The sequence below is a fragment of the Myotis yumanensis genome, unplaced genomic scaffold (genome assembly GCF_028538775.1).
Source record: "Myotis yumanensis isolate MYYU_CA2020_CCGP unplaced genomic scaffold, mMyoYum1.0.hap1 SCAF_17, whole genome shotgun sequence".
NCBI classification, from domain to species: Eukaryota; Metazoa; Chordata; class Mammalia; order Chiroptera; family Vespertilionidae; genus Myotis; species Myotis yumanensis.
The window spans coordinates 5,323,631-5,348,608 of record NW_027223768.1 but is presented as its reverse complement, the minus strand read 5'-3'; the positions used below and the strand labels follow the sequence as shown (position 1 = coordinate 5,348,608).

The 24,978-nt window shown below is 63.3% G+C and overlaps 2 protein-coding genes across 3 annotated transcripts in view; one reads left to right on the top strand and one right to left on the bottom strand.

The window, feature by feature from the left end:
* PSRC1 (proline and serine rich coiled-coil 1) overlaps positions 1 to 857 on the top strand; it is a 7,563-nt gene extending 6,706 nt beyond the window's left edge. Inside the window, exon 8 of the mRNA XM_070397418.1 lies at positions 659 to 857. Coding sequence (XP_070253519.1) covers positions 659 to 825 — 167 coding nt within the window. The 3' untranslated portion in view covers positions 826 to 857. The remainder of the gene's footprint in view (positions 1 to 658) is intronic.
* On the bottom strand, positions 76 to 24,978 carry CELSR2 (cadherin EGF LAG seven-pass G-type receptor 2). Of its 2 annotated transcripts, none has more exons than XM_070397409.1 (34): positions 21,211 to 24,978; positions 16,073 to 16,720; positions 14,032 to 14,254; positions 13,498 to 13,613; positions 13,230 to 13,318; positions 12,719 to 12,876; positions 12,184 to 12,347; positions 11,914 to 12,039; positions 11,400 to 11,566; positions 10,839 to 11,126; positions 10,546 to 10,720; positions 10,185 to 10,326; positions 9,889 to 10,009; positions 9,321 to 9,504; positions 9,055 to 9,156; positions 8,253 to 8,347; positions 7,798 to 8,007; positions 6,957 to 7,140; positions 6,716 to 6,844; positions 6,447 to 6,624; positions 6,100 to 6,267; positions 5,886 to 6,012; positions 5,575 to 5,775; positions 5,101 to 5,275; positions 4,667 to 4,779; positions 4,441 to 4,520; positions 4,223 to 4,349; positions 3,994 to 4,116; positions 3,251 to 3,378; positions 2,942 to 3,030; positions 2,641 to 2,832; positions 2,336 to 2,503; positions 1,989 to 2,223; positions 76 to 1,698 (listed from the first exon to the last, which is right to left on the bottom strand). In XM_070397409.1, exons 1-34 carry the CDS (start codon positions 24,518 to 24,520, stop codon positions 1,671 to 1,673), a joined length of 8,763 nt encoding a protein of 2,920 aa, XP_070253510.1. In that variant the 5' UTR covers positions 24,521 to 24,978; the 3' UTR covers positions 76 to 1,670. The 2 variants fall into 2 exon arrangements, with proteins under 2 accessions (XP_070253510.1, XP_070253509.1); XM_070397408.1 differs by having other exon boundaries at positions 6,447 to 6,627; positions 21,211 to 24,977.

Sequence of the window (24,978 nt, the reverse complement as noted above, 5' to 3'; positions counted from 1 at the left end):
TCCTGGTCCTGCCTGCTCTTATTTTTAAAGGCCAGAAAGATGAGCACCGCACCGAAGCAATGATGACAGCGCTCAACCCGCACAGAACTAGTTTATTCAGTAGTATGGGAAAATGGAAAAAATAAAACAACAAAAACAAGCACAAAACCCTACGATATTTACAGTAACAAACTGTACAATCTGATGGTTAATGTCAAGTTAGCATCCAGCATCTTTGTATTTTTTTAAGTCAAGTCATCAGTAGTGAAAACCAGTGACGTGTTTAACCCTTTGCAGGAATTACTGAGGGGGGAGGGGAGAAACCGGGGCAGGAAAGCCAGAGACCAGCCTTACACATGAGAAACGGGAGCTTTTTCACCTGCTCCAGAGGCAAGTCCATGACGAGTCTGGATTACATGCTTAGCAGAAACGGTGACTCACATGAGTAGCAGTTGGCAAAACTGAGGAGGGGGAGGAGGGGCAGGGAGATGACAGCCTGGAGCAAGGGGAAGGGCCTCGGGCCCCATGCCAGGACTGCGGGGCACACACCCAACCTGTAACAGCCACATCAGACCCCCTGGGACCAGATACCAACCCATCCCCACACACACACACAAAAAGCAAATAAATAAAAAATATATATTAACTCTCTCTTCGCAGGGAGCTGGGGCGGGGGGAGAAGGAGAAAGAGGAACAGGACCTGGTCCTTTGAAGAAGAGAGCCAATTCCCAGAAGGGGTTAAAACTAGAACATGTCTCAGAGGCCACAGCAGCTGAGTGGGTTTGCCGGCCTGATCTTGGGAGGACCCCAGAGCCCAGGCTTGCGGCCGATGCCGGGAGCGACTGAGCCGGCACTGTGTTCACTCTTCTCCCCGTCCCACCCACACAACAGCAAAGAAGCGCAACTGAACGTGACTGGCCTTCCCCGCGCGGCGTGCGGGTCTGGCAGGGAAATGAAGCACTTTTGGGTCAGCGAACTGAGCAAACGCCTGGGCTGCAGCGCGTGGCCGAGTCCAGGAAAAGGAGAGGAGCAGGGGTGGCCCGGCCGCCGCCCGGGGCACGGGTTCCCCTCAAAATGTGTTCATGCAGCATTTGGGGGTCCGGGGGCGCCGAGTCCTTCGGCTCCCTCTCCAGACAGGCTTCTTCAGTTCCTGGGAGGGGCGGCCCAGGCGGGGCTCGGCGCCCTGGGTGCGTGTGGCTTCGTCCTTTCCGTTTGGTGATGGCAAATGAGGGGCAGGCCCCCCAAGAGTCCCTCTCCTCCCAGAGGCACAGCAGATGGGAAACCGAGGAGAGGCTGGGAGCCTCCTGGAGGTCCTATCCTCTTTGGGAAGGGAATGGGGGTCAGTTTCCAGCGTATAAAAAAAATTAATCCCTGAAGTCATGAGAGTGGAGATCCTTTTTTAAATTTTTTTTTTCCTCTTTTCTGAAAAACTTTGTCTTGGAGATGTTGGCCCCAGGGGTCCAAAGTGCAGTGAGGGGCTGGTGGGGGAGGGAGTTGGCACTAGATGGCCTTGGGGGGGGGGGTGCCCCTCCCGGCAAAGCCCAGGCTCCTCAGATGGACGTTTCATCGCTGCTGCGGGCAGGCGGCGGGCGGCAGGGAGCGGGGGCAGGATAAAGCACAAGACAGGAGTGGGCATGAGTGCCGCTGGGGAAGGCAAGGGAGCCTGGGGTGTAGGAACCACCGGCCCAGGGTTAATGCAGGAAGTTAAAGAAGAGGAATCTGGAGAGGCAGGAAAGGAAGCGACAGAAAAGGCAGACGGAGGGTTAGTCGGAGCAGAGGAGACAGGGAGAAGCTTCCACCAGAAGAAGGAAACAGAAAAGCAGCCCAGCTCCCCACCCTCCCGCTCTGCCCGATGCCCACAGGGCACTGTGGTTTGTGGGCACGTCACCGTGAAGGAGCTGGGCCACACTCCGCCCGTTCGTCCTCTGACTGCCAACCAGAGCCGGCTGGGGAGGTCCGAGCCCAGCCGGGGCCTCTGTACCCCGTCCCGCTCCCCCGGCCACACTCACTCGGAGCCTGATGAGTCCTCGTCCACCGTGCCCGCCTTGATGCTCATGGCGATGGGCATGACCCCGTTCAGCTGCTCCTGGAGACTCTGTCGGGGTGGTGGGCGGGGAGGGGGCCCGCCTCGGCTGCCCTCACTGGCCGAGGAGCCCCGAGAAGACGCCGTGCCCTGCTCCAGGGGCAGCCGTAGGAGGCTGCTCTTCTCGCTGATGGTGGGCAGACACTTCTTCTTGAGGATGCCTGTGGGCCAGGAGGGCAGGTGCCATGAGGAGCAGGTGGTGAGAGGACGGGGCGACCCTAGCGAGCCCCACCGGCCGCAGGGCAAGTGTGGGGGGGGAGGCTGCCCACTCACCTTTGTGAGGTTGGGCAGAGAGGCCTGGAAGGGGGCCCAGGGACCCCTCCCACGCCAGGGCATCTCCATTCTCCCGAGGACGCTCCTCAGAGGCCCCATGGCCACCACTCTCCTTTGCTGTGGTCCCAAAGTCCGGCCAGGGGGCCTTCCCGGGCCCCGAGACCCCGTCTGGTGGAGGAAGGAAGTAGATGAGTCCCAGAGAAGGCAGACAGCTGAGAGTCACCGCCCTCGTGTTGCCCCCCAGGAATCCCAGGCCCTCTGCCCGCCCCCTTCCCCCAAAGGCCACAGCCCTGGCGCCGGCCCACCCTTGGGGGTGCTGTGCAGGGGCAGCCTCTCGGCCCCAGGCCCCAGCAGGCTGTCCCAGCCCGGCTCTCCAGGGAAGGCGGCCGCCGCCTCCTCCTCCTCTTCCTCCTCGCTGTCTGATGAGTGGGTCGAGGCATAGGAGCCGCTCTGGTCATCTTCTAGGGACAGGTCACTGTCGGAGTCTGTGTCAGGGTCTGGGAGGGGGAGAGAGCTCAGAGCCAGCCCACCTGCCTCTGACCACTCTCAGTGGAACCCAGGCAGCTGCACCCCCACCCGACGAGCCGTCAGGGCCCCCGTCCTCACCATGCTGCTGGTCTTGACCTTCCAGGAATAGGCTGCTGGGGTCCCCCAGGCCAGGGGGCGCCTGCCCAGGGTTCAGTGTGGACTCCTCCCTAAGAAGACAAGGCCATGCTGGCCGGGTCAGCCTGTGCCTTGCCCAGGGTCCCGTTCTCCTGGGTTTCCCAGTTCTGCCCTGTGTCCCTTACCGTTAACTCAAGCTGCCACCGGGTCAGCCTCGGTGCGCACTCCCAGCAGCCGGCTGGCTGGACCTGGCATGCACAGGGCTCTTCTCCTCCCTCCTCCCCCCACCACCCACCTCGTCACTGGGCTCACCTCAGCAAGAAGGGGATGTAGCTGGGCTGACTCTTGCCCGAGCGGCTAGCGCTGTGCAGAGAGCCGACCGAGTCTCCGTAGGGCTGGTACAGCCGCCCATCCGCATACGGGCTGGGGCAGTTGTAGGACTGGATGGGGAACAGAGAGGTCAGTGAGTGGAGGAGCAAGATGGGGGGGGGGGGTCCTAGGCTGGAAGCAGAAGAGCTGGGGGAGCCTGCCCCAAGTCCCACCTCCCACACCCCACGTCTGGAAGAGAGAGGCCCACATCTCGGCTGCCTCCCATCGCACGGCCGAGTAGTGCTTGTGGCTCTGCCATCGCTGTGCCAGTCCTGTGCACCCTGAGCACCCCAGCACCCCGGACTCGGTTGTATACGAGCTTGTCGGTAAGAGACGGCACTAGGAGCTGTCTCCTGAGAGCCTCCTGGGAGACGCGGAGAATTTACCTGGAGCCCAGGGGGTTCTCAGGTGTTGGGCATTCAGGACCTGATTACCTGTCCTGGCCACTTCCTCACCTGATTCTTCCAAACTCCAGGCCCGCTCTCCCGAGTCAAAGCCCCCCTCCCCTCAGGGCCCCCTCTTCCCAGGCCACACATACCACTCTACCGCCCCTTCCTCCTTCCAGGAAAGAATGTAGGGATGGAGAGAAAGTGGGACCAAAGCACAGAGAGCAGGCTTCTGGGTCCTCATGCCTCTCCCCCGACTCCCCGAGAGCCCTCCTCCTCCCTGAGCCCTGGGCCCCTCACCGAGGTCAGGGTAGACTTGGTGGTCAGAGCAGGGTCAGGGCTGGGCTTACGGCTGCAGGCAAACTTGAGTGCTTTCCGGACCTCCTTGCTAAGCACCACGTAGGAGAGGAAGATGAGGGGGCCCTGGCAGGCAGGAGGCAGCAGCTGTGTCAGTGCCCATTGGAGCACCCACAGCCCCGCTCCCCGTCCTGTCTCCGTGGGGCTCCCCCAGGCGAGGGCGGCCGGGTACCTGGATGCAATTGCAGGCAGCGAAGAGGTAGTGGAAGAGCAGAGTGTCGCTGTTGACGGAGAGCAGAGCCAGCAGCCACGCGGCACTCAGCAGCAGCAGGACAGCGAAGGAGGGCCTCAGGCCCGAGCTGGGGAGCGGGGTGGACCGTGAGTGAGGCCAGGCCATGCGGCCTCCCAACGCCGCCCATCCACTTCCCGGCACCCACACCCTGTACTCACACAGGGCCCTTCTTCTCAAAGCCCTGCCGGTGGGCAGCACAGGAGGCCCGGGCCGCCAGGATGTACAGGAAGACACTCATCTAGCAGAGGAGGGGGAGGCACGAGGGATCATCAGGGGGCAGCCAGCTTCCACCCACGGGGCCTGGCAGCCTCAGTGTTAGTGTTTCCAACGAGGATCTGAGGACTCAACTCACACCCAGCCCCGCCCCCCCATTCCAGCACTCACCGAGACAGCGAAGGCCACGGGGCCAGCGAAACTCCAGATGAGGGTGTCATAGATGGAGAGCCAGCAGAAATCGGGGTTCCCATAGCCCTCGGGGTCCAGGCCCACGGCTAGACCTGGCAGCACAGGGACAGCAGCAGGGGAAGGGGTGGTCATTGCTGGGAAGCAGTCGGGCCGTCAAGTGGGCTCACAGGGCCAGGCACAGAAAGTGACGGGTGCTGCCCCCCATCTGTCCATGCCGTCCTCTCCGGCACAGAGGACCCAGCCCCCGCGTGGGGGCTTCAGGGACTGGGTTCAACCAGAGGGACACCGATGGAGAACCTGGCCTGGGGCATCGGGATGTGGCGCCTCTGGGCCTGGGACACGGTGGGAGAACGCAGCATGACGGTGGGCCGTGAAGGGGTGTGGGACCTCGGGGCCCGGAACGGGTGGGGTACCTGTGATGAAGGCGGGCACACCCCAGCCCAGCATGTAGTAGAAGCGCATGGGGCCGGCATTGACGTCGCGCACCTCGGTGAGCGCCCGGTACAGGTGCAAGGCCTCCAGCAGAGCCCAGGAGAAGGTGCAGAGGAACAGGAAGTGCAGCAGGATGGCGATGACTGTGCAAGCGAACTGAGGGCCGGGCCAGGTCAGGCCGGGCACCCCAGGCACCCCCCGAGCGCAGCTTCCGCAGAGGGTGACGGCCTGGGTGTCGGGGGTGCTTCAGGGGGAGTCTGGGCCAGAGGAAGGTGTTTCTAGGGTGCTGGGGGAGTAAGGGAGCTAGAGAAGAGGAAACCTGGGCCAGGCCCCGGGCTGGGCTCTTGGACAGTTACTGCTGCAGGAGCAGGTTGAGGCGGGTGGGGGGTGGGGAGGACTCATCGGGAGTCTGCGAGCTGAGAACTAGGGGGGTTGGGTGAGGAGGGACATCTTACAGGGAGGTCAGCCTGGTTGATTCCCAGGAGGAAGACCAGCTGAGCCAGGCCCAGGGCGGCAGTCAGGTTCCGGCGGATGCCGTGCTGGTTAGAGCGCAGGGCACGCAGGAGAGTGAGGAAGAGGAAGGTGAGCAGCAGGGCAGCCAAGGTGACCCCTAGGGCCACGTACGTCAGGGTCTTCAGCGGCAGGATCTCCCCGTTCTGCGGGGTGGGTGGCAAGGGGCGGGGGGCATTAGGAAGAGCAGGGCCTGAGCCCCCAGCCCAGGGCCCGGGCTCCCACCCCAGCTCTGCGGGCACCCCCGCGGGCCCACCTCCCGTCGGGACACATCCATGAGCACGGCGAAGCTCGTCATGTGGTTGCACTGGCAGCTGACGTGGCTCTCGTTGCGGAAGACGACTTCGCAGCCTCGGGCCGACCAGCCGCCTGTGCCACTGACCCTGCGGGAGGGAGGCAGGGTCAGGAGCCTGGGGGCTGGGATGCCCAGAGGCCCCAAGCCTCAGGGGGGTCGGGCAGTGCAGGCTCACAGGATCGAGTGGTTCCAGAAGACACAGATGGGCTTGGTCCGCTCCTCTGTCTCCAGCAGCCGGAACTGCACGGTGACGGGCTTGTCCAAGGCGCGGGGCAGCAGCTCCTCATCGTCATGGACGCTGATGCTCACCACGGGCGTGTTGATGACGGGGCGCTTGGGAACCCTGATGCGGGGCAAGCGGGTCCACCATCCCCATGGGGGTCGTAGTTGCATGACTGGGGCACGCCCCTCACCGCTGAGATGGCCCCCGCAACCCCTGGTCCTGCTCTGAGTCTCAGCACTCCCCCACCAGCCTGCACCCCAACCCCCACCCCTCCTACCCTGGTCTCCCCAGCCACTCACCTCAGGCTGCGCTTGTCCGGGTCATAGTTATGGGGCAGCAGCCCGGCCAGGGTGCGGTAGATGATCACACTGGCCACAGCCTCGCCCTGGCTCAGCTCCGGGTGCCGCCGCTGACGCCGGGCCAGCTCCTCGGGCTCCTGGGCCTCCCCGGGGCCCGCAGGCCTGACCACGGGGGGTGCTTCTGGGATAGGAACACTGTCCACTCAGCGGGGCCCTGCACACACCCCCCGCCAGCCTGGCCCCTGACCCACCCTTAGGCCCCCACTGACCTCTGAAGACAGACTCGGGCAGAATGACCGTGGTCTCAAGGTCCGGGGGCCGCTCCCCCCTCAGCGCCTCGTAGCGGGGCAGCTTGGCCCCCGCGAAGTTCCCCTTGTCCAGGCGAACCACGGAGATGACTAGGGAGGGGGCGCAGGTCAGACCGCGGTGAGGCCGGCAGGGCCCTGGTAGGGCCACCCTCGCCAGGGACTCTCTCGGCAAACCCCTCCCCGCCTCGGGCAGCAGTCTCACCGATGTTGGGCGTGACGATGGTGAAGGGGCTGAGGTAGGTGTGCCGCATGTTCTGGGCCAGCGCGCTGGCGTAGGCCTCGTAGTGCTGCAGCAGCCAGGCGGTGCCGCCCTCCGTCTGCTGGATCAGCTCCCAGTGCCGCTTGTTGGCTGCGTCCAGGAGGGCACTGCCCACCCGCAGCAGATTCTGGGGGTGGGCATGGTCACGGTGGGCTGTGCCCGCAGCCCCCCACCCCTCATCCCCACTACCAGGCGCCAGCCTGTGCCTAGACCAGCCCTGGCTCCCCACCCACCTTCCCCTCCCTCTAACCCTTCCTCCTCATCTCTCTGAGCTGCCCAGGCCCTACCCTGGCACTGTGGGCAGAGAAGCCTGGTCAGACCAGCCTCCAATACAAACATTATTTTTTATGGGCACCTTGCTACGAAAAGCATTGGGGCCCAGCCGGCGTGGCTCAGTGGTTGAGCATCGACCTATGAACCAGGAGGTCATGGTCCAATTTCCAATCAGGGCACATGCCCAGGTTGCAGGCTCTATCCCCAGTGGGGGCGTGCAGGAGGCAGACAATCAATGATTCTCTCTCAACACTGATGTTTCTCTCTCTCTCCCCCTCTCCCTTCCTCTCTGAAATCAACAAAAATATATTTTAAAAAATAAAGACAAGGAAAGCATTGGGAAGAGGTGTTCTAAGTGACCCAGGTGCTGGGCCATGGCTCAGGAGATCTCACGCCAGCTGGGGGCTGCCCAAAGGCGTGGCAGGGAGAGCTCTGGACACTGCCCACAGGAGCAGACTCACTCAGAGACCCCTCCTCACTATGAGACACCCCTGCCCCCTCGGAGCCCCACCTCAGTGAAGTGCACGTCCTGGGTGGCCGACAGCCCGAAGCCCCGCTGGGCGCTCTCGTGGGCCAGCAGCCGTGTGGCCAGCTGGTAGGCCACCTTGACATCACTGCCGAAGTAGCCAGCCGTGTGCTGGGTGGCGTTGCGCAGAAGCAGGGCCAGCCGCTGGGAGCGCCCGGAGTCCAGGCCCGACTCGTTTCGCTGCAGCCGCTCAGCCTAGGACGGAACCAGAAGGGAGGGGAGGGCAGGGGGTCAGCGCAGGACGGCGGCAGAGAGGTCGTCCCAAGGGGGCAGGACTGGAGTGCAGGGGCCTCAGCCAAGGGGAGAAACGGCCTCTCCAAGTGGGGGCCTCAGGAGGCAGGAGCTCGAATCCCAGAATCCCTTTCTCAAAGTTGGATGGGCCAAGTGAGACTGGGCAGGGGAAGGGGAGGGAGGAGGTGGCCATGAGGAGGTTCACTTACAAAGCCCTTGAGCTCTGAGAAGGTGAGTGAGGTGCAGTTGAAGAGGTTTGGGGGGAGCCACCCCCTGTGCTCGTCACAGTGGCGCACAGCGGTCCCTGGGGAAGGAAGCCAAGAGGGCTGCCTCAGGAAGAGAGCCCAGGAGGCCACTGAGACCTCGTGGGCTAGAGACGGGAGACAGGCAGACGAGGCCCCGCCCTCCTGTAGCCCAGGTGAAAATGGAAGGACAGTGTGCAGAACACTAAAGCCAAAGGCTTGGCCAGATGAGCCTAAACAAGGGCTAAGGAGCATGGGCGCATGGCCTCCTTGAGCCCCCCAGTGTCCCTGCCCCCCTCCAGCCACCACCTTCTGCTCTCAGCCATTCTCTGCTTGAGAACTCTGCTCATCATCAATCCGAGGATCAGCACCAAACCCCATCCAGGGCTGGGTCCTCTGGGATAGCACCCAACATCCCCTGCTCCCCAGACCATGTCAAGTGGCATAACTCCAAAACCAGGTGATGAGCTCAGGCTGAGAACCCTGTGAGGTTCATCTTTGAATCCCCAGCACCCAGCCCTGTGCTGGGCACACTGCAGGTCTCTCAGCACTTGTGTTAAGAGTCCAAGATGTAGGCGCCATTCCCCTGGGCACCCTTGGGAGCAGAGGAACCATGATCCAGGGAAGGATGGGACCTGGAGCCTCTAGGACCTGGAAGCCAGAAAGGGGGCCCCGGGATCTGCAGCCAGGGGCTTTCCGCCCTCACCCCACCGATGAGAGGCTAAGTCCTCCATATCACATTCTAGGCCTCGAGGCCTTCAGCACGTACCAAAGGAGCCTTTGGGGCAGGGGGCAGCAGCAGGCAGCCCGAAACGGGTACGGGGCCACCAGATCCCCGCCTCGATGGCCCGTGGGCAGCTGTCGTAATTCACTGCGGGGAAGCACACATGGTCACCCGGGAGCAGATCTCCCCTGCAGCTCTGCCTGGGCTCCCCAGCCCTCCCTCCTCGGGTCTAACACCAGGGTCTGCTCCTGGCCTCCACCAGGACCTGGCACACTGTGAGGAGAGCCACCCACCCGTCGAGGGAGCCCCACCTTCACAGCCATTGGTGGTGACCTCAGCAAAGGGGTTGTCACAGCGGTCGCACTGGCGCCCAATGACCCCCGGCTTGCATGGACACTGGCCGTCCTCAGGGTCACAGACTCGGGACAAGGAGCCCGTGGGGTAGCAGTCGCACAGGAGGCAGGTGGGGCTGCCAGGGGGGCGGTAGTGGTTCTCCTGGGAGGGAGGAGGGGGAGAGGGTTTCTGGCTCAGACTCTCTGCTGGATGCTCATGGATCCTTTCCGCTGTGGCCCCTTGGAGAGAGGCTCCCTGACCTCAGGTTCCCCCCGCCCCAAGAGTAGAATTCAAAATATTTAACTGACAATGACCGGGAGGTTAGCCCGTCAGAGACACCAACCAGTCCAGCTGGCCCAGAGCTTAGTTAAGTACTGGTCCTGGGTCCCCCAACCTCCCAGACACATGAGGACTAAGAGCGACTTGCCCGCCGCATTAGAGTAAAGGCGCAGGGCCCGCAGTCTCTGCAGACAGTCCTCCCCCACGGCCCCCTCGAGGGCCCGGGAGGTGCAGAGCAGAGGTCAAGGCCGAGGTCAGGACGGTCACCTTGCAGTGGCACTCGCCGCTTGTCTTGTTGCAGTCTGGGTCGAAGCCTTTGCTGACATCACAGTTGCACGGGCCACACGTGGGGTGCCCCCACCACCCTCGGGGGCAAGGCTGGTCGATCCTGCAGAGAGGGGCCCAGGCAGGCATGAGCTCCCTCTGCCATTCTTGCCTGGCGTGGCCCTGGGTGGCCCTTCTGACCCTGGCTGCCACTTAGCCAGGTTCTCAGTGCTCCGAGGGACACACTGGAGGTAGGGAGTAGCCACTGGGACCTGCTACTGTGTGCCCGGCCCACTTACCTGGTCTCACAGTATGGCCCAAGGTAATTTGGGGGACACTCGCAGGTGTAGCCGTGGGGGGCGCTGGGCTTTCGGGTGCAGGTGGACTGGTGCTCACATGGGTTCAGGTTACACACATTAGTACAGTTGTCACCATAGTAACCTGGGACCAGAAGGACAGGTGAAGCTCAGTTCCCACCCGCCCCCAGCACTTTCTTTATCCATCTCCTTCCACTGTGAGCATCGCACCAGCACTGGCTCTGCAGTGCAGGAGACTGAGGCTCAGAGACGTGATGTGATTGGCCCCGGGTCACACAGCAGAGCCAGAAGGAGACCTCGGGCACCTGCTAACCTGCCCCATTTCCCTGGGTCCCTGGCTCACCTGGATCACAGCTGCAGGAATAGCTGTCCCAGTCGTCGCTGCAATAGCTGTTGGCAGGACACGGGTTCGAGTCACAGGGATCTGGCAGGCTACAGCCCGGCTCCACGTTGATGCTTTCCCCGCGGCTGGGATCCAGGCTGCTAACACCCTTGGGTGTCTCGCTCACCCGCACACCCTGGGAAGGACAGGGGCAGTGTTGGCCCCCGGGGAGCAGGCCTCCCAGTGGTGGTGGTTGCAGGGGGATGGGGGGCGGGGGGGGGCGGATGGCTGGGAAGGCCGGGGAGGATGCTCACCTGCAAACAGCCCCGGAAGCCTCGGGCCACACCGCTGGCTGGCCCAGAAACTCCTCCCACCGTAATGTTGCTCAGGTGCAGCCCGTGCAGCCGGGGGCCCAGGTTTCCCTCTGCCCGCTGCTGCCCATAGTCGAAGGACAGGATGGCATGGCCAGGGCCCCCGCTGGCTCCGAGCGCCAGCTGCGCATGGTGCCAGTCGCCGTCATTGGCCCGGCCCGGCTCCAGGCGGAGAGAGGAGGCCTGCAGGCCCGTGCCCTCCACGCTCAGCACGACGTGGCCCTCCCGCAGCTGGCAGAGGGGGGAAACACAGGAGGGTCCTCAGACCACCTTGACTGGCTCTTCTCCAGCCCACCGTCCCCCCTCCTGGACGGGCAAACCCACCCTGCTGCCCCACTGAGGCCAGAGGACAAGGTGTTATTTCCTTCGGGGCCAACAGATGGCAACAGTGACCCACCAAACTGATCACCTGCCTTTTCATTTCCAGGAAAGATCCATCTCAGACCAGCCCCCCAGAGGCTGCAGCGGCCCCCCACCTCACCCTGCCCTCCCTCCATGCGTCACCTGCAGGGTGATGGTGCTTCGCCCCCTGGTGACAGCCTGCAGTAGGACACCGTCGGCCTGGCGTGTGCGGAACATGAGGCTGAGGTGCCAGGGCTGGGAGATGGGCAGTGAGAGGCCATGCCAGGCCACCAGGCTGCTGCCCAGGAAGCGCTGGGGGTTGGCCATTTCTGGGGAGGCAGATAAAGGCAGGCTGAGGGGCGGAGCAGACGAGCGCCTCCGGAGATATGATGCTCAGTGGGGGCGGCCCCGTGGGAGGCAGGGCACTGCCTCTCCTGGTGCCCACTCCCTCGTCGGTCCCGCCCTCCAGAGCATTTACCTGCCCTGGGCCCGCCCCACGCTGTGCCCACGCCTGTCTATCACTGGGCCCTTTGTCTCCTGTGCTACCCTCTCAGGGCTCTGCCCAGACACGCTTTTCCACCCTCAGCCCCAGCTCAACAGGGCCCTGCCCAGTGCCTGTCCCTGCCAGGGTTCCCAGCGCTGTTGACAGCTCCGGGGCCTCGGCCTCTCCTCCTACCCTGGGCACAGCTTTTGCCTCCGAAGCCCAGAGGGCACTCGCAGCTGAACGCATCCCACTGGTTCACGCAGGTGCCCCCGTTGTGGCAAGTGTTGCTGTCACACACGTTCTTCTTGGAAGGGCAGCCTGGGATGGAGAGAAGGGGGCTCAGGCCGGGGTTCTAGGCCAGTGGCTGGAGGGGTTTGGAGACCCCGCATGCAGGTGTCCCAGACCAGGTATCTCCCCTCTATGCACTGGGCTCCGGGCCTTGCCCCACCCGGGCTCGCATACCAGGCACGGTGCCGTTGTTGGCAATGAAGTCGGCCATGTCCACGTGCCGGCTGTCCACCTGCAGGTTCCTCATGCAGCCCACGAAGTGCCGCGTGCGGACAGGGAAGCTCTCGGGCAGGTCAGGCACCCCGCCCAGCAGCAGGGGCCCTGTCAGATCCAGAGACCTGGGGGGGGGGGAGGGGGTGACAACAGGGTGCCGTGAAAGCAGAAAGGGCAGCGGTGGCACTTCCTTCTCCCGACACCCTGCCACCGGGCCCCAGAGAGGAAGGGCCTCGAGTCCAAGGGGCCCTGCAGAGCAGCGCCAGGAGGAGAGGAGGCACCCCATACCCACCTCCTCTCCGCACCAATCCACAAGGCCCTGCTCTAATCCCCAAGTCTCACCTGCTCCTACCCCCAGAAGGCTGAGCAGGCTGGGTGAGGGTGGCCCCCATCTGGATTGGTTCCCCTTTCAGGGCCCCTAAAGGCTTCCTCTCGACCGTCCCTCCCTGCCCAGCCTCTCACCCCACCCTGGCATCTGGCCCTCTCCCCTGCTTACTTCTTGCTGCCAGCCTGGGTGCCCTGGGCAGCGCAGGAGTAGTTGCCCAGCACAGCTCCAAAGCGCAGGGCCACCCCTGTGTCACAGCCATCCACAGTCACCACGGCCACCTTCTGCTCTGATGGGCCCTGGGGGAGCCCTGTCTGGCCCAACAGAGGCTGTGGATGGAGAAGGACAGAGTGGGCAGGAGCAGACTAGGTTCGTGGGCCAGGCACAAAGACACCGGCGCACACTGACACCCCTTTGTGTCCACACATGTGCACACACGTGCAGTCACATGACTGATGAGCTTAAAGCAATGTTCATTGTGTTTGGCGAGCAGAATAGGGAGCATCTGGCACTACCCGCTGGAATGGAAATGCCCCAGCAAGGTGACAAATGCCCACTCCTCTCCCTCCTTTCAGACAGACATGCCATGACCCACCCCCTGGGGACAGTGCCACCCAGGTCTGCGTGAGCACCTGAGCCAAAGGCAGGACCCGCCCACTCCCTAACCCCCTCCCACACCCACCTTATTGTAGTACTTCAGCTGTACTGTGTGCCACTGGCCATCGCTGACTCCCCCTGGCACAAACGGGGACACGGTGGTGGTGGACTCCCCTAGGGAAAGGACCCAGGTGAGCTGGGACGCCAGGTGAGGGCTGGGAATGGGGAGGGGGTGTGTGCCAATGTTTGGTCCTGGGCTCAGGTCTGGCTGGGAGAGTGGGTGACTTGGGGACAGGGGCCGAGAGGCATGGGGCCTCTGGGAGACGGGCAAGGACACAGGGCAACCAGATCACCTGCAGAGAAGGTGAGCTGGACCTGCTCCTGGATCACCTCGAGGGCCACAAAGTCATGCTTCTCGTTGAAGCGCCCGTTGTAGAGCAGCAGCCCATCACGCTCCTTGGTGGCAAACCTGTGCGGGAGTCGGGGACGGGGGCAGGGAATGGGGCACCCATTGGCATGCCAGCTCCCCAGCTCCTCAACTAGCCCTGGATCCTATTCAGTACCATCCAGACGGCTGACACCTCGGTCAAGGCCGTGGGCCATGGGGCTAGAATGTGGAAGATGAGCCCAAACCAGAACTAAAACCCTGGCCCGCTGGCTCCCCACCCCCCGAGGGCTGGGTGGGAGGAGCGATAGGTGGGCCCTGGTGGGTGAGGAACGTCTGCTGGCAAAGTGCACAGGCAACTCCAAGTGCACAGACCTGGTTCTGCCAACAACCTGCACCCAGCACTTCCGCTGCCTGCCCGCTCGCCTTGTCTGTAGAACAGGAGGCACCGGACTCCCACCATCACCCCCTCCCACCACCACCATCAGGCCCAGCCACTCACGAGAGGGCCAGCGTGAAGTGGAAGCGCTGGCGCAGGCCTCGGAAGGTGATGAAGGAGCGAGCAGGGAAGCTGCGTGTGGTCACCTGGCAGAAGGGCTTCTCGAAGTCTCCGGACCGGCAGTCGCACTTGAAGCCGCCGACCAGCAGGTTGACGCAGGTGCCCCCGTTCTTGCAGACGCCAGGGCTGCAGCGGCCTGAGCGGGCACTCACCTCACAGTGCTCACCTGGGCAAGAGGGAAGGCAGGGTGATGGCCAAGTCCCTGAGAGCAGGTGGGGGACTGGGGCTCCTCCCCACCAGGCGATACCTCCCACGGCCTCCTGTGACCCCACAGCACTCCCACACTCTCCCAGCACCCCTTTTCTCCCCCCATCTCCTCTGAGAAACCTCAGCCCTTCCCGCTGCTGTACCTGGCCCCCTGGACCATTCTCACCACAACCCCATATACCACTCTCCTGCAAGTTCCTGAAGCTCCCCGGCCCTTCCGTACCCCTTCTGGGCCTGTGAGCTCCCTGATCATAAGGCCCGGGGCCCTAGTGGCCTTTGGTACCAAGTCAGCTGGGGGTGTTCTGGCCCCTGCAGGGGTGAGTGTGCGCGGAAGGAAGAGCTGCAGGTCAGCTCGAAGCTGGTGCCAAACGCCTTCCTCCCTCCCTCCCTCCCACTGGTGCTTTTGTCCCGTCAGGCGCCAAGATCAGTTTCCCTCCCTGGGGATGAGACCAGGCTTCCACTTGGATTTGTCCGAGTTATGGGGGACGTGGGGGCAGGGGGAGGTGGGGACTCCCCAGGAATGGGGCGGGGACCTCCCACCCTGAGCCCTGGGGTCCAGACTGGGACCTCTGTGCACGTGGGAGATGCTAAGGTGGGAAGTGAGTGCTGGGAGCGGACCAGGATTCAATGGAGGAGCTGAAAATTCCAATGGGAAAACCCACCCCTTTCTCTCCCTCCCCATTCCCAGATTCTAGAGATAGGTTCTCAGCTCCTGTGCCTAGTGACTGGCTCTTGTTTCCATGGAAACTGTTGTTCGCCTACTCTAAGCCCCCCCTGTCATCCTCCTGGACAAAGACTCCACTCCCCTCCCCCAAACCCACCCCTCCCCTCCCCCCCACCCTCAGCAGCAGCTGAGAGGAGTCAAGTCTGGGAAGTTCTGGGCAGGATGATGCAGCAGGGGAGGCGGTGGCGCCACTGCGGGCTGAGCTGTGGGCATGGCTCTGGTGGAGGGGGAGCCAGGCCTAAGGCACTGGGGAGGAGGGCCATGGGGAGAGGTGAAGGGGTGTCCAGATGAGAAACGAGGGCCTGCAGGGAGGGGTCAGGAGCACAAAGCAGAGGCAGCCAGCAGGAGAGCGACTGGGTCACAGGGCAACAGGGAGGCCTCCTGGGTAGGACCCTCTTTTATGCACCTGAGGAGGGTGGGGTTATGCTGCTCAGGGTCGCACAGGTGCAATGATCTGAAACCCCCTTATCCCCCACACCTGAGCCCCTCCGGTGTTCCCAGCGCTTCGTGCCTTCCCCTCAATGCCTGGGGAGAAAAGCACTTTGGGCAGCTCAGATGGGGGGCGGGGCGGGGATCCGGGTCGAGGCCCAGCCTCACTTCTAATCAAGCTTCGAGGTGAGACCTGGAGCAAGTCACCGGATCTCAGCCAACATTTTCCATAGGCCAGCTCTTTCCACGTATTAAATGAACTAAATTCATCCTCACAACCGCCAATGAAATTAACCCTCACGGCTGCCACATGATGTAAGTAGCCTGATCATTGCCATTTTAAAATACTGAGGCACAGAGAGGTTAGGCAACTTGCTTAAGGACACACAGCCACTGGTGGTGAAGCTGGGATACCAACCCAAGCAGGTTGGCTCTGGAGCCAGTGCTGACCTCGGTGGCACTGCCTGGGGTGCAGGGGGCTCGGGGGTGGAGAAGAAGGGCTCCCTTTTCTGCCTCCCTCCATAGGCTGGTATAAAAGAGCGAGCGGGGTGTGTGCACGGCCGGGGCAGCCTGTGCCTCGCTCTGGAAGAGCCTAGGTTACACACCCCGCCTCCCCCGGCTCACCCGTGTAGCCGTCGCGGCAGAGGCAGGTGTAGCCGCCCTCGCGGCTGCGGCAGCGCCCGTGGGGCCCGCAGGGCCGCGAGTAGCAGAGGTCCACCTCGGTCTCGCAGTAGTCGCCCGTGAAGCCCGGCGGGCAGCGGCAGCGCAGCCCCCCGACGGGGTGGATGGGCCGGAAGAGCACGGACGAGGAGGCGATGAAGGGCGCCGAGGAGTCGAAGCGCAGCACCGACACGCAGCGCATGTAGTTCTCGCAGGGCTCGCGCAGGCAGATGTTGTCATCGAAGGGCAGCACGCGCTGCGCCGAGATGGCCGTCAGCAGGCTGCGGTTGAGGTACAGGCGCTCCTGCAGGTCCTCCGAGGGCAGGAAGGGCGGCCCGCCCCCGGGCCCCGGCGGCTGGCCCACCGACAGGCTGACGTTGAGGATGTGGCCGCCGGGGGCGTCGGTGTCCCTCTGCACGTTGAAGACCACCACGTGGTCCGGGGGCGTGGCCAGCGTGGCCGCCACCGCCTGGATGAAGAGGCCCAGCAGCGGGGACAGGAAGCGCTCGGGGGACATGTCCTCCAGGCGCAGGGTGATGCTGTGCGTGAGCATCTCGTCCGTGATGATGGTGACGCGCAGGGCGCACTGGGCGGTCACACTGTGCACGCCATCTGCGGAGCAAGCGGGAGTGCACGCGGCTGAAATCCAGCGCGCGCTCTTGCGTGGCTCGGTTGCCAGGAGGGGGGTCTGGCTTTTTAGAGAAACATCGATGTGAGAGAGACACATCGATTGGTTGCCTCCCTCATGTGCCCTGACCAGCGCCAGGGATTGAGCCTGCAACCAAGGTATGTGCCCTTGACCTGGATTCAACGGGAACCCTTCAGTCCACAGGACTACGCTGAGCCAAACCGGCTAGGGAGGGGCTCCCTTTTCTAATTGGCATAAGGGTGCCAAGGAGATATGCCACCTGTAGGCAAGTCACTCCGTGAGGATCAGCCCCCGGAGATGCATAGGATTCAATATTCAGAAGTGCTCTCCCACCCTAGCTGGTTGGGCTCAGTGGATAAAGTGTTGGCCTGTGGACTGAAGGGTCCCAAGTTCTACTCCTGGTCAAGGGCACATGCCTGGGTTGCGGGCTCCATCCCCAGTGTGGGGTGTACAGAAGGCAGCCAATCAATGATTCTCTCTCATCACTGATTTTCTCTTTCTTCCTCTCCCTTTCTCTCTGACATCAATAAAAATATTTTTTTTTAAAGTGCTCTTTCCCCAAACCCTCTGGTGTGAAGCATGGTGCATCTTTTAATGTCTGTGCACCTTCCTCTGCCCAAGCCATGGTCCTGCTCCCTCAGGCTTCCTTGCAGGAGAACTGTATTCTGCCTTTTTCTTACGTCTCCATAGGACCAGAGCACCAGGGGAGACCCACAAATCGAATCCTCCTGCCCCCTCAGACTCTATATCTCCACACTACCATAGCCCTGACCCTGGCTGTGCTCCCCCCTCCTTCACCACAGCAGAGAGTGGGGGATGAACTGGGTCAGTGGGCCACCCGGTCCTCCTCCCACTGAGCCCCATGGCTGCTTGGGCGCAGGCCACTATCCCCATAGCAACGCCCCACACAAAGCATTCTTCCCATCCAATTCTCTGGGCTGCTAAGGATAGCCTGGGGTGGGGGGGCTGCACCCCAGGAAATCCAGCTGAGCCACCTAGCCAGTGGCAACAGCACCCACTGCTCTGGTGCTCAGGGGTCTGGGCAAATGAGACCCTAGACAGAGCCCCACTGGGCTGAAGTCTTCTCTGGCCCTAGGGCCTCTCACTCCTCATCGCCCACTTGGCTCGCCGCATTACACCAGGCTGCCAGCCACACACTCACCAACGGCTACATACTAACACACTGCTGTCTCACTCCACCCACACGCCTGGGCCCAGCAACGCCATACACACCTGAACGCACAGACACACGGGAATGGACTGCATTTAGCTAAAAAAAATGCACACTGCAGGTCAAGGGGAGGGGGAAATGGCTTGGCAGGGCGATAAGGAACATTCCTGTTTTCATTTCCTACAGAGGCCTGCACATAGTAGGTGTTCAGTAAATATTAAGATGTTGATGAGAATCTATTCAGTCTCCGCCGTGAAGAAACAGTTTTTAAAACACAGCAGGAGGGGCCCTGAGTAGATATAAAAAAAAAAACCCCTAGCAGGAATGGGGCAGGGGGTGGCGTTTCTGGGGCCGGGTGAGAGTCACAGAGGGGTCTACCGTACAAACGGATTCTGCTTTTCCGTTGTACCGACTGGAGGTGGCTGGCCACACCGGAGGGCTCAGGTGAGGCTGGGAAGGCCATCTCAGCCATGTCTCAGCTCACTGCCCACCTGTCCTCCAGCCTCGCGGCCTGAGATTGGTTGCAAGGCCTGCCCACTCTCTCAGCAACTCTGCTTGTCATCCCCCGTCTCAGCTCCTCCCACTCTTGTCTCACAGCCTGTTCTTCCTACCTGGCCTCCCCAGCCACCTGAACTCACCTCCTCCGGGAAGCCTGATCTATTGGCCTCTGGCTCTGCTTCGCTCCCTCTTTCAGACCCCCTGCACTCGGGTAGAATGTGGCACAGGACTCTTGTGTACCTGGGGCCTCTGCCTGGTGATTCCTTGAGGCAGAAAGCAGCCCCAGAGTCTACACAGAGTGCTCCAGCTGATTAGGGAAGGGAGGGGACAGTCAAGGCCAAGGACCCAGAGAAACCTCACCACCACCATGCAGCCTGGAAACAAGCCCTTCTTCCTGGGTCCCCCCCCCCCACCACCACCAACCCAGGCCCCGCCTATGCCCCTCGCCCACTGCGTCTCTGTTGCTTCCCATCTGGTCCACCATCTGTGGCCACCTGCCCCCTCTGCTATGGTTCCCCATCCCCAGCAGTTAGCCTACTGCTCTCTCCTTCCTTTTTGTTCCTCTCCCCTGCCTTGACCTGGGTCGCCCCTCAGGTGCAAAGGCCGTGGTGGGAAGAGGGGTGGGAGGTGCATTGCCTGAGGCATGCTCCTGGGCATGGCCTCTGACCCCAGGAAACACTACCTGTGCCCAGAGCCCAGGCAGCCACACCTGGAAAAGTGCCAGGGCCCAGACTGTGGCAGAATCAGACTGCAAGTCTCTTCCCCTGGCAGATGTGCCAGTGGAGTCTGCAGGCTGCAGGAGGCCTGCCCCTCTGTGGGCTGAGCGGGCCTTGGACAGGAGCCCCTGTGTGTCCTAGCAGAGGAAGAAAGGCAAGGAGGATGCAGGCCCAGGACAGCCAGCAGCCCGGGCTGGGGCAGCTGCGGCCAGCGGGCACAAGACGGGGGCAAATCAGAGAGGCAGCCACACGGAGACCAAACAGGGGAAGACAAAGGCTCAGGCAAAGAGCCTGCGACAGAGAAAGTGGGAAAGGAGAGACCAGCACAGGAGAAGGCGAGAGGGCACTGGAAAGGGCAGTGCAGAAGGGCCCCCATGGGCAGGGGTGGGAAGAAAGGAGAGACAAAGAACAAGAGAAGGAAAACAAAGGGGCAGTGGGAGTCAATGCCCCCTTACCCCAACCTCCATGAACTTTGGGGTTGCCGTGGCGACTGCCTCCCAGGGTCAGAGCTGAGGGGAGAGGGTGGGGCTAGGGCTGGAGGGCCAGGGAGGCCTTCCCCTCTGTCAGAGGGGAGCCGAGGTCTGGGGCTCGGCCCTGATAGGAGCCCAAAGGCTGGGTGGGGCCTGTTCTGCCACCATCCCTCAGTGTCCTGCCTCACTGGCTGAGGGCAGGCTGGGGCAAGGACAAGAGGGAGCGGCTGTCCTTCCCACTGCCCGGCCTCCCAGCAGAGAGAAGGACACAGGATAGAGGAGCCCCAGCCTCCCACACCCTCCTCTTGGAGAGGAAACTGAAGCTTCGAAGGCATGGAGGCCTGTTCATGACCTCTAAAAGCCCCCACACCCTGGCCACCAGAGGAATGGGCAGGGAAGTGTCTGTCCAGGAAGGACCATGATTTGGGAGGAGCTAAAGCCATGCCCTGCATCTCTCTCCTGCCTCTTCCTCCCTCGGGCCCACACTCCCCTCCCTGATATGTGTGGAGGGGGGTCCGTGATCAACCCATCCCCAGGGGGCAGCCTTGTAACAAGGGGTCCTCACAGGAACCCAGTTGTTCCCAGGCCTGGGGAAGGGCTCTGCATCTGGCGCTCACTCCCTAGAGCTGATAGAAAAGATACAAGCCACCCCCACCCCACCCTCCTCCCCCTCCCCCTCCCCTTCAGTCCAGGGAGTCTACAGGCTGAGCGCTTGGCCAAGCAGCAGGAATGCCCCGTCTGGGTCCTGGCCAGGCTCTCACACTCCAGGACTCTGTTCTCTCCCCCACCGGATCAGGGGGCTCTGCCCTCAAAGGCCATCAGTCGCCTGGCTCATCTTGGTCCTCGCACCCCATCCCCAGAGCCCAGGCTGGTCCCAGACAGCAGGGAAGGCCCGGCGTCCTCAGAGCAGCCTCTGGGGTGGCAAGGGGGCCCGGGAGGTCTCGGCCTGCCCCGGGATTCCCTGCAGCCCCTCCCCCAAGCCGGACCGAACCAGGGCCTCTGACAGTGGGGTCTGTTTGGACAGAGACAATGAGCTCTGGCCTGACTTCCTGTGGGAGCTCTGAAGGGGGAGCCAGGCCTGGCCTTTCTGCCTGGAGGGAAAAGAATGCTGGAGACAAAGTCCCCCTCAGCTGGTGTGCGGCTCAGCTGGGAGCCAGAAGGGGCCCAAGAGGCCCGACAGCAGGGTCCTGACCCTGTGGCGGCAACCCTGTGCCCCACAGCCTCAGCTCCGTATGAGATCACAGGAGAATCCTGCTGGATGAGGGGTGCGGAAGGGGCCCACTGGCCTCTCTTCCCCTCCCCCAGCTCTTTGCCCCCCCGAGTCTTGCACCCGCCTTTTTTTCACAATTCCTGGCAGCCACAGCCAGGGCAGCCTCACAAGACTTCCTCCAGCACGTCACAGGCTGGTGGGCAGGGGCAGCCAACCGAAGCAGCCCAGCTCAGCCTGGTGCACTAGCAGCCAGGACTCCTGGGGCTCCTTCCCAACCGGCTTCTGCCCTCAACCTCCGTGCCAGGCACCAGGCAGAATGGGGGGTGGGGGGGGTCGGGAGTTCCACCCTGGCCAGCCGCCCAGGCCCACCCCCTCGACCCTTCCTTACCTGACACCAGCACGCTCATGATGGCCTCCAGGGGCCGGTTGTTGTCCAGGGCCCGGCTCAGCCTCAGCTCCCCGGTGGAGGCATTGAGCAAGACCAGGCTGAGCTCGTTTCCCCGCTCGAAGCTGTACGTCAGGCTGTCTGAGACGTCGGGGTCGTGGGCAGGCACGCGGCCGATGGCACCCCCGGGGAAGCTGCTGGAGCGGTTGGTGACGTAGTTGTTGAAAAGGATCTCAAAGTTGCCCAGCACTGGCGGGTTGTCGTTGCGGTCCAGCAGGCGGACGTGGACGGTGGCCCGGCTCACCAGGGGAGCCGACGTGGCCTGGATGACCAGGATGTACTCGGGCCGGTCCTCGTAGTCCAAGTCCACCAGAGCGGTGAGCTCCCCAGAGAAGATGTCCAGCTGGAAGACCTCGGGGATGTTGCCCTCCACGATCTGGTACATGATCTGGGCATTGGTGCCTTCATCGGGGTCGGTGGCTGTGACCCGGGCCACGGCCAGCCCAATGGGGCTGTTCTCTTCCACGAATACATCAAACTCGTCCTGCTCAAAGACAGGCGGATTGTCGTTCACGTCCAACACAGTGACCGTCACTTCCATGGGCGTGCGGGCTGGAGGCATCCCCTTGTCCACGGCATAGGCCCGCAAGACGTACTGGGCCACGTTCTCACGATCCAGCCTCCGTAGTGTCCGCACAATGCCCGACGTGGACTCTACGATAAAGTCACCGTCGCCATCGTCACCCCCTTGAAAGGTGTAGAAGACCCTACCGTTGAGGCCAGAGTCGCGGTCAGTGGCTGAGATCTGCAGGACGCTGGTGAAAGGAGGCGCGTCCTCATAGATGCTCCCCTGGTAGGAGTCTCGCAGGAACTGAGGGGCGTTGTCATTCACATCATTCACCAGGATCTCCAGGTAGGTGGTGTCAGACTTCTGGGGAATGCCATTATCTCGGGCGGTGATGGCCAGGGTGTAGGAGACCTGGTCCTCATAGTCCAGCTCTGCCTGCGTCGTGACGGCCCCTGTGTCCGCATCGATACGGAACTGAGGGATGCTGTCCTCCATAAAGTAGGTGATGCGGGCATTCTCACCTGTGTCCTCGTCCGTGGCACTGATCAGCACCACCGTGGTGCCCGCTGGCCGGTCCTCGTTAACATTCACCGTATAGTGGGAGCTCTGAAAGACGGGCCGATGGGTGTTGGCATCCGTGACGTTCACCACTACCTGCGCCGTGTCCTGCCGCGTGCCGTCGGAGGCAGTGACAGCCAGCACATACTGCCGCTCAAGCTTGTAGTCCAGCGGCAGCGCCAGGGACACCAGCCCGCCACCACTCTGGCTGGTAATGGAGAAGCGGTTCCGGGTGTTGCCGCTGGTGATCTGGTAGGTGATGACGCTGTGGGCATCGCGGTCCACGGCCGACACGGTCACCACGCTGGTGCCCACGGCTGCATCCTCGTTGAGCCGCACCGTGTACTCCGGTTGGGTAAAGGTCGGGTTGTTGTCGTTCACGTCCAGGATGGTCACGCTCACACTGGCCGAGGCGGTGAGCGCGGGGGTGCCATGGTCTCGGGCTTCCACCCCAAAGCTGTAGAAATCCACTTCCTCCCGGTCCAGCTCAGCAGCCACGGAGATCCAACCTGTGCCATTGTTGATGGTGAAGGGGAAGTCATGTCCAACCCCAGCGAGGCGGTACTCCAGGCGGGCATTGTCCCCAGCGTCAGCGTCGATGGCCTGGACGTGGAGAACCAGGTAGCCTAAGGGGACACTCTCCAGGACAGTGGCCTGGAAGGGGGTGCTGACGAAGATGGGAGCATTGTCGTTGATATCGAGGACCTGCACTGTCACCAGGCCAGAGACGTTGGAGAGCGGGGGGCGGCCACCGTCCTGTGCCCGCACCCGAAGGGTGTACTCCTTAGTCGTCTCGTAATCCAGAGGGCTCACCACATCCAGAGCGCCAGTCTGGGCATCCAGGTAGAACTGTCCCCGAGCGTTGCCACTCATGATGCTGTAATGCACCAGGGCGTTGCTGCCCTTGTCTCGATCTGAGGCTGTGACTCTGAGTACCGGGGCCCCCGGGGCCACATCCTCCCGCACCTGCACCACGTAGCGCTTCTCACTGAACTGGGGGGCATTGTCGTTGTCATCCTCCACAGACAGGAAGACAGAGGCTGTGGCGCTCCGTGGACCGGGGTCCCGACCCTGGTCACTTGCCTCCACCGTCAACTGGTAGGATTCCACCTCCTCCCTGTCCACGGGGCCACGGGTTCGGATCACCCCAGAACGAGGGTCGATCTCAAAGACGTCCGAGGGGCTGCCCCCGGGCCCCTCGAGCAGGCGGTACAGAATATTGGCATTGGGAGGGGCGTCGCCATCGGTGGCCCTGACGGTGAGCACCTCATAGCCGACCTCCAGGTTCTCCCTGAGGCTCTCCTTGTACTCCTGCTGCTCGAAGACAGGGTCGTGATCATTGGTGTCGGTCACCAAGATGGTGAGTGTGGCCAGGGCGCTGCGCCGGGGCATGCCGTGATCCTGGGCCGTGACCCTGAACACGTGGGTGCTCTTGGTCTCCCGGTCCAGCTCCTCGGCTGTGGTGACAGCGCCCGTGATGGGGTCCAGGGAGAAGAAGTGGTTGGAGCGGCTATCGAAGAGGGCATCCATGGTGTACTCCAGCCGCCCCGCCTCGCCCTCATCTGGGTCGATGGCCCGCAGGGAAGCCACAGGGGTACCTGCTGGCTGGTTCTCGGGCACCGTGGCCTGGTAGCTGGGGGGCTGGAACTGGGGGGCTGTATTCACATTCCTTTTCCGACGCCCACCCGTGGGCTCCTCTGCTGACCGTTCCCCTGCCCTGAGCCCTGGGGTCTGCACCAGCTTGCAGGACTGGCATCTCAGGCGTGGGGCCTTCAAGCACGGGTGCTCGTGGGGCAGGGTGAGCTTGCCCTGTGGGGAAAGGTGGCCTCCGACGCCCAGGAGGCGACAGCTCCAGGGGCAGCCTTCGGGGGCCGGCGGCAGGGGGATGTGGGCCCCGGATTCCGGGCACCAGACCCTCAGCCCATCGTGGTGTGGCACCAGATGGCCAGTCAGCTCCGTCCCCGAGTCCCTGCAGCGGCTAGTGTAGAGCCAGAGGTTCGAGGCCGAGGCCGGACAGAGCCAGCCCACCGGGGCGCAGGCCCCCGAAGAGCCGCGTCCTCCGGTCCCCAGGGAACGACAGGGCCCCACTTGGTCTCCCAGGAGCGGCGGAAGCAGCAGTAGCAGCAGCAACAGCAGCGGCGGCAGCGGCGGCGTGGGAAGGGTGGTGCGGGCCGCCCGGCTCCGCATCTCTCCCTGCTCCCGGCCGGCCGGGTCAACGGCGGCGGCGGCTCCTCCTCCCGCTCCTGCCGGCCCCGCCGCGCCTCATGCCCGGGCCGGGGCGCTGGTCCCCGGGGGCCACCCGTGCGCCCCGCGGGGCCTGCGCCTTGGTGCCTCGGCGGGGCCGGCGCTGCGTCCTCCGATGCGCTCGGTTCCCACCTTTCCCGGAGCCGGGCCCGCGCCCGGGTCACCACGACCACCCGGCGTTGGCGCTGCGTCTCCACTTGCGCGCCCAGCTCTCCCCACCTGCGCTCGCGGGCCCCGCGCGCCCCAGGCCCTGCCGGCGTCCCCGATCGCCGGGTGCCCCCTCAGCCTCGGCGAGATCGCCCACCTGCGCCCACGGAGCTGGACACCCGGACTCGGCCGCCCCCGACGGCCACGCGCCGCCCGCTCGCGCCTCGCGTCCCCGCCGCGGCTGCTGCTGTCGC